Source organism: Vigna umbellata, chromosome 1, assembly GCF_029865625.1.
Source record: "Vigna umbellata cultivar VRB3 chromosome 1, Vumbellata_1.0, whole genome shotgun sequence".
NCBI classification, from domain to species: Eukaryota; Viridiplantae; Streptophyta; class Magnoliopsida; order Fabales; family Fabaceae; genus Vigna; species Vigna umbellata.
This window is the reverse complement of record NC_142165.1, coordinates 29,390,307-29,399,170: the sequence shown is the minus strand read 5'-3', so window position 1 is coordinate 29,399,170 and position 8,864 is coordinate 29,390,307. Positions and strand designations below refer to the sequence as shown.

The 8,864-nt window shown below is 34.9% G+C and overlaps 1 protein-coding gene across 1 annotated transcript; it reads right to left on the bottom strand.

Annotated features, from left to right (window-relative positions):
* Nucleotides 1–5,777: 5,777 nt before the first annotated feature.
* LOC148205103 (uncharacterized) lies at nt 5,778–7,704 on the bottom strand. The gene is made up of 5 exons (XM_088102913.1): nt 7,640–7,704; nt 6,956–7,520; nt 6,758–6,870; nt 6,390–6,647; nt 5,778–6,306 (listed from the first exon to the last, which is right to left on the bottom strand). Exons 1-5 carry the CDS (start codon nt 7,702–7,704, stop codon nt 5,778–5,780), a joined length of 1,530 nt encoding a protein of 509 aa, XP_087959039.1.
* Between the last annotated feature and the right edge of the window lie 1,160 nt (nt 7,705–8,864).

Genomic DNA, 8,864 nt, shown 5'->3' with positions numbered 1-8,864 from the left:
CAACTTCCTCATATTTAATTAATGTAAAACTTAGATTCACGTTTCAATTTCCAACAAAATTTTATCAATAAAAACTAGATTTTGATTTGTTGACAAAGTCGACAAAGTGTTTGATAAGACAAAATTGTTTAGAGAGACTAGAACATCTAGTAATCTAAGTGTTGAAGTTTAACAGTATGCATTAAATATCCTTTCAAGAATAAAACTGCCTAGACATGTTTAGGGATAGATACTAGAGAAGCTAAACTCGGGCTGCATTGTGAAAATATTTTGAAAAAGCTATTCAACACCCCACCCTCCCCTCGCCCCACCCCCATCTTAAGACCCGTGAAAAATATAGTGATGAGGTATAAAATAATATTGAGACTTTGGTGTTTTGTTTTTGTATGTGTTGGGTAGATTATAATTTTTATTTTCATTTCTTTATTTTATTTTAATAAAGTACAACACATGTCTTGGTATGCTAAACGCTCAAGCTCAAAAAGGCATTTTTCAAAAAGCGTTTATAACAAACAAGATGATACTAAGCTAAACTCTTTACTTCGTCTAACGATGAAGTTTTTGCTCAATAAATGGTATCTTTAGGAAAAGCTTAAATGATTAAATCTACCTCAATGGTAGAAAATGTAAAAAACACTTTATTGTTTTGAACAAGCATTAAATGTCATTAAATGCTTAGCGTTCAAAAACAACCAAAGTGATAAGAGATAAGACATGTCAGCTGCATGCACAATCTACTTTATTCTATACAGGTAACCTACTATACGCATTCACTGTGCTATTTGAAATATATCAAAAGTGGACATTAGAGACAAAAGAGAGATTCACGAAATGTTCTCTTCATATGAAGAAGTGTCTGAAAGAAAGTACAACCTACATTGAGCAAAGTACTGAAAAAGCACGTTTTCTCAAACAAATTGACTTTAACCAACGTCTACTTCACACGCAAGACAAAGAAGACACAAGAATCAAGGTCAAGAGCTCAGTCTAATGAATACATTTTGAAAAAAGCTTTTAAATAGAAGATCATTTAAAGGAAGAATCAAGAAGATAACCTAAAAGAAATACTTACAACAAAAATATAAATCCTAAGGAAAGCGTTTAGAAAAGAAGCATATAGAAGCTCAAGCAAAAAGAAAATATCTTAGTAGAGAAAAAGAAAAGTCAAGCAATACTCTCGAGCATCATTGTGATATTTGCTTACTATTGTAAGAAGGGAGAAAAGAGAAAAGAGAGAAACACCTAGTGAGTCTATAAACTGTCTTGTAGTGAAAATATATCCTCTCTGTGAGAGAGTTAGTCTAAACGACTCGTAAGCAAGCATTGATTGAAATTGTAAAGAGAATTAAAGCATTTGTTGTTGAAACTCTAAGGAGTTAAGGAAATCTAAGCAGCATATCAGAGGATATCAGGAATTTCTAGTACCAACAATGGTGCGAATACTCAACTAGTCTAGGATAAAGGGAAGTTATTACTGACTAAGGATACCAGAGTGGTGAAAAATACTACACAACTAGAATTAGGTGAAACTCAACTAAGCAGCGTATCGGGGGATACTAGGACTGCTTAGGGATACTAGGAGGGGTGAGAGTACTCAGTTATAATCTTGTTAAAGATTATAGTGAAACCTTCTATGGATAGCGGATGCTGGACGTAGAGTTGGAGTGAACCAGTATAAAAATATATGTGCATTTATTGTTTAATTTTGTTTAAACGCTTCTCTTATTAAACCTATAGTTGCATTTCAATTTTAAACACAAGAGTTTTCCATACTAAATGATTATTTATTAAAAAGAAAGCTCTTACAAACACTATAGACAATATCCTATATAGCACGAAGAAAATAATTTATTGATCAACATTATTTGAAAAGTTGAATGTTTAATAACTACTTAAAAAATCTTGTATTTGACAAAAGTGCTATATAAGAAGGGTTGTGAAGATGTTTTTCCATTAGAGTTTTTGTTAAACTTTTTGGAACATTTTCATGAAAGTCGTTACCAATGTGGTAAAAAGGATCCCTAAACATGCTTATGACTTTCGTTTTTAGGTTTTTCTGTCTTTCAATGAAATTCTAAAGAACAAGTAGATAACATGTTTCTCAAGTTCACATCCAAGAAAGAAAGGTGAATCACTTGGACTTCTTAAGTACCAAGTCTTTCTTAGCCAAAGCTTACCTCAAGTGGAATTAAGTGAAAGATAAAGTTGACACACACTAAGCTATAAAACACAACACAAATAAATAAAATCAAGAAATTAAAGCACCTAAAACTAAGTGTGTCCTAAAGTTAAGCCTGTTGGCACTTTTGAACCTTCAAGACACACTCACCGTCTAAGCGTTTTTATTACTTAATTAAGGTTCTAATTAGGAGATGAGAGAACCCTAAAGGCTCCCCCAAGACACCTAATTAGGATATATATAAACATGCTTAAAAGAAAGAATTCACAACAAAACAAAACAAATCCTCCCAAGGTGTTTCCTCCAATCCTTTATTTTTCTCTTTTCTTTTGCTTTTCCTTCAAGGGTCTCACTCTCTTGCACCTCCACTTGTTGAGTCCTCAAAGAGGAGTTTCCTTCAAACTAAATGCTCCACTTCCTAAGATGCTTGCTACCTTAGGAATGTTAGTTCACCTCCAAGTAGGAAACAATACCAATATAGGATAGCCAAAGCAAGAATCACGCAAAAAAATCATAAATTAACAAATGCTAAACTTAAATAGAATAATCCGAAGTAGGATTTCAAACAAAAGAAGCAAGAAATTAAAGGTGTAAACAAAGAGCAAGCACACGAAAGCATTTAAGCTTAAAATGGCAATAAAATGAATTCAAAAACTACAATAAACTAGAATAAGATGTGTACTTCGAGATATCAGTAAATGCTAACAAAAAACTCAATAAGGCTTGAAATGAAGAAAAAAGTTAGAATATAGTGCTAGAAATTCATTGATACAAGGCTTAAATGGTAAATTTTTTAAAACACAAACTCAACTGGATACAGTGGTTAACACACTTCTCTTTTCATTTTTTTTCTCTTTTCACAATCTTTTTGTCTATTTCTTTTGAATACTTTTTCTTTTCTATTCTTCTTTCAAACCAATTGATCAACCACTACACCACACATATTTTCATCAAAGAGTTTAGCATTCAACCAAGACAAACAATAGTAGTAAATATCTAAATGAAATTCCTAAAGAAATCAACAATTAAGATGCATAATCTAGAGTAAGACACAATGGAAATCTCACTCTAGGATCCCACTAATGATCCACTAGAAAGTATGAACTCAAAAAATGAAAAATAAAAGCATTTAAAGGCACAACTATGGTTCGGTTTTCACAACAAAGCCAGGACAACATGTTTCAACAAAATTGAATTGGTCAAACAAGGAATTGATGATAAGATAAGGACTAAACAAGACTCTACACACAACATATGGATCTTAAAATTAAAATGACTCAAAAATAAAACAAATAAACTGAACAAAATGAACAAAAGCTCAAGTAAAAGGAAGAACATATATGGTTACACATGTATGAAACCTAAAATCACACATTGATGGTTCAAGATCAAGCAAATGAATTTGAACTAAAGCAAGAAAACATAACATCACAATTCATTTGGTGAAATGACTCCAAAACACATCAAACATCCTGTAAACAACTTGAAAACACAAAAAACTAAAAACTAAGAGGATAAGACTTATCTATTGAAGAAACTAAGAGTCGTCATCATCGACGCCATCTTCAACTCCTCATCCTTCTCTTTCTTCATCGCTTTCGTTGGCACTTTCACCTCCATTGTTGTCATTGTCACCTTTGTAGCTGTTGTCACCACTACCACGTTGGTACCATGACTATCATCGTTGTCTTCTCTTCCTCATTTCCTCCTTCCCCTTCTCATCCTCTTTCTTCTATTATTCTTCTCACTCTTCTCTTATTTATAACAATTATTTTATAAAATTTACCAAGAAAATTGGACTCGGTTTTACCAACAAAGTTACCAATAAATTTAAAAAATACAATTATGGACATATTTACCAACAAATTTTGAAAAAATTTAAGGGTTTAATAGGTTCGGAGGTCCCTATATTTGTGGGTTCGTTTCAATTGGGTCCTCCAATTTTGAAAGTGATCAATTGGGTCCCTAATTTGGTAAATGTGATTCAATAATAGGATCTCCGTTAAATGCAGTTAACTGCGTTAACTTTGTTATGAAGTGGCAAGCTGAGGCATCCAGGTGGCATCCTTTTGAGCTGTATAGGTGGATTTATAACATTTTTATATTATTCAGAAATAAAATAAAAGCTAAATGAATTTTCATGGTTTAATTATAACTCATTAAACCAAACCAAAACAATGTTTCCTATTTTGGGGTCAGGTAGCTCGTGTGTTCAAAGTTGGGGAAATCTGCGAAATTGGGGAAATTAGAGAAATTAGGGTAGCTCGTGGTTGTATTTTGGGGTCAGGTAGCTCGTGGTTGTATTTGAAGGTGAAATCCCTAAATTAAAAGTGTGTGATAGGAGGGCGAGGTTGTAGTTCTGCGACGCGGGTGGGTGTAGTGGTTGTCGAGTTCGAAGACAATGTCGAAGGAGCACTCTTGGTATTCATCGAGTTGCAGTGCCAGGCGGAAGGAAAATGGTACGCCTTCACCGATCTGCTACTGTGGTCAAAGTTGTGTGGTGAGAACTGCCAAAACTACAAAGAATCGGGGCAAGCAATTTTGGGGATGCTCCAAGTATAAGGTATGTTAGATTCAACTCAACCTAATTAAGTTCTGGTACTGTTTGTGAGAAGAAGGTGGTACTCCCTAATGAAGTTGAATGTTGTCTTTACAGAATGGTGGTGAAGAAAGTGGTTGCAACTTCTTCGAATGGTGCAATGATATTGGTGGTGACGAAAGGGGAAGCTTGTTCAACAGTGAAGGAAAGAAAGAGATACTAGTGAAGAGTGAAGACATAGATAGTACTAGGAAAATGATACTGAATTTACAAAAATCAGTTTTCATTGTTCAAAAGTTGATGAAGGTGGTGATGTTGTTGGTGTCTGTTTTATGTGTAATACAGATAGTTTTAGTTTCAATGTTGATGAGGAAAGGATGATTTCTTGTAACTTTGTTGTAGGTTTGGTCTGTTGTAATGAAATTAATGAAATGAATGAAATGGAAGAGTTGTTATAAATTCAGTCCATATGCTTTTTCAATTTATAGAATAAGCAGTTTCATTGTTAAAATGCTAAATTACATCATTGTTATCCTGTTGAGACCACAGTTTGATTGTTGCATTGCTGAGATACTATTGAATAAGCAGTTTCATTTGATAGCTTTGACTTATGAGCTGGTGACACAGAGATAAAAAAACTTACACCAAACTGGTATGAATCATTTGAGATACTATTGAATAAGCAAACACAGAGTTATCTGGTATGAATCATCAGGTCATCCCATTAACCGTGAGTTATTGTTTGTGTTGCAAACACAGAGATAAAAAAACTGCTTAAATAACACAGGAAGCTAAAGTCAAAACACGGGAAGCTAAAGACAGAGGATGTAATAACAAACACAGGAAGCTAAAGACACAAACTGCTTAAATAACAATGCTGACAGCAAACTGGTATGAATCATTCCATAAAACCAAAGATAACATTCCATAAAAGCTGAGTTGTCATTACAGCAAACTGGTATTAATCAGAAAAGGTTCAACATCAGAATTTTTTACATCATTACAAGGTACAAAACTAGGAATAACTGCTGCACTTGTGCCAGTAAACGTCATAATTGCTTAAGGCTGATTTGATGATGGTATGTTTTCTTCATTTGTTGGGTTGCTTTGTTGTGTTTGGTTAGGGTTGACTTCACCATCTTGGGTTGATTTCTGGCAAGAAGTTCTGTTGTGACCCAGCTCCTTACAAATGCCACATCTTTTATGTATACCACCCTTCCTCATTCTTGTTTCGTCCCTGACTAACTCCCATTCCTGCAACCTTCTTTTCTTCTTGGGCCTCCCTGGCAATATTCTCTTTTTTGGAGGGAGCACATCATTATATGGGGTAATTTCCCACATATTCTGACCATTAACTGGATACACAATGGAAGAGTAGATTTCTTCATATGTTGACTTCCTAAAGCAAACAGGGATGAAATCATCTGCATCTAAATTCAGAAACTTCATAACAGCCAACGCATGACAGCATGGAATGCCCGAGATAGCCCATTTCCTGCATGTGCATTCAACTTTGTCTATATCAACTATAAACTTGTCGCGAACTTGGGACACATGACGAACTTCAAACAACTGTAGTGCTGACCAGCTAAAAAAACACAATTAAAATTTAGAAAGTACGCATACACTTAAATTGTTGAACACATGATAAATGAAACATCATCCGGTTACCTAGGAATCCAAAATTTGGTTAGCTGGAACTCCTTATTAAGTTTACTCTTGATTTTTGGACAAATCACCCCAAACAATGAGGCTATTTTTGTTCGGTTTGTTGCCCATCTGTTCATCAAGTAAAGGCGGATATCCTCCAACATGGTTATGATTGGCTTTGACCTTGTATGCAGCAATACACTGTTGAATGCCTCTGACATGTTGTTTACCAAAGTATCACACTTAGCATTGGTGGTAAACCTTGATCGTGACCAGTATCTACATTTCAAGAAAACACTTAGCATTTCATCACACAAAGTATCACAGTCTGCCACTTCCACAACTATGAATTGAATCACATTTGAAGAGATTTTCAAATTTCATCATACCTGGGAGGAATTTTGATAAGGTATTTGAAGGCCTCGAGATTCACTTCCTTTATATTTCTCATTTCGGTTTCCCAGGCTTGTGGATGAGTTGCTGTAGCTGCCTTCCACATCAACTTCAATTTCACCAAACCAATTCCCAACTCCATGCCCTACCTCTTCTTGGATTTCACTGTCAACTAGGTCATCCATACTAGTAACATCCACATTGCAATCAACATTGGCATCCTCACCACTGTAACTCCAACTACGTACATCAACATCATCTCTTTCAGACCCACCCACATCACATTCATCATCTCTTTCACACTCACCCACATCACATTCAACTTCAATTTCACCTCCTACAACATCATCTCTTTCACACTCACCCACATCAGATTCAACTTCAATTTCAACTTCCACAACATCATCTCTTACGGACTCACCCACATCACATTCAGCTTCAATTTGACCTTCTACAACATCATCTCCCTCAGCTATTTCTTCTGAAACAGGAACTTCACACTCACCATGACCTACCTCTTGACACTCATCATGAACTTGTTGACACTCACCATGATCACTATCATGCATCACAGGTTGAACTTCTTCTTCACCTTCATTATGTGGAACATTTTCTAACAAGTGTATGATCTCAGGTTCACACACTGTGTGAACAACAAATAAATGAACTTCTCCATTTAGCCTAGCTAAGTTCATCATGTGCATGGCTCCCCTATCATCAGACAAAGCCTCTAACCTATCATCTAACACAGAACCCCCCCTACACAATACCACAACTCCTTAAATCCATCATATCCAAGTCCTTTTACTACACTGACTATAATGAAGTAACTCCACACGTCTGGGTCAAAAGAAAGAGTTGTACTTTCCCCCTCATACTTAAGTGGCCCATCGTTTATGAAGTGACCTCCATGGTGGAAAACAACTTCAAAATGATCCTCCATGTAATACACTATAACAGTATATATCCTATAAAATAATAAGACGACAACAACAACAAAAATTATATAAAATTAGAAGCAGGACAAGGAAACACAAGGACCAACTACAACATAACTTAAACAAAACAAAAAGCACAAGGAACAAACATGGGGGACCACATTGCAACATCGCAACACCAATATAAAGCACAACAACAATTACGGTCTACTACGACACTTCAAACATGGGGGACCACTTTCAACACCAATTTCTATAACAACATAAATAACACACTACCACACCACTTCGAACATGGGGGACCACGACTGACCATGCATCATTGTCAAAATTATACAAAGAACTAAACATTTACTAACCTAGACACGTGCTACACCTCCAACGACCTTCGCGAAACTCTTCCACGTGATTCACCGCCAAAAATTACAAGCTTTTACTCAAAAGCACCGATAGATCACTACAATTTTATACTACGAAAGCTTATGGCTAAGTAATTTCTCACGCAAGAGCGGTGCTCCCCAAATGCCAGCACTTCCCCAATTTCCAGCGAACCCTAACTTTGCAGATTTCCCCAATTTCTCAGACAGAAAAAGTCACATTTAATATGTTTAAGGTTTAATAATTTCTAATTATATTTTCATTTATTAATATATTTAACATTGCTTAATAATTTCTAAAAATGTTCAAAATCCACGAAGGATGCCACTTGGATGCCTCAGCTTACCACTTCATAACAAAGTTAACGCAGTTAACTGCATTTAACGGAGATCCTATTATTGAATCACATTTACCAAATTAGGGACCCAATTGATCACTTTCAAAATTGGAGGACCCAATTGAAACGAACCCACAAATATAGGGACCTCCGAACCTATTAAACCAAAATTTAAGTTATCGACAGATTTTACCACAACATGGTCAATACCCAAAACAGAAACTTTGATGCCCATTTTATCTATGAAATTTATTAATGAAAATATGAGTTAATGATAAACATTACAAGTTACTAATGAATTTTATCAATGAAAATATCAAGTAGTAATAAACAATATAAATTATCAATGAATTTTAGATACAAATCTATTACTATGGATATTTCCATCTCAAATTAGAATTCTAAAATTTAATTGTAAAATCCATTGAATAAGTTGGTTGAGAATTGAAG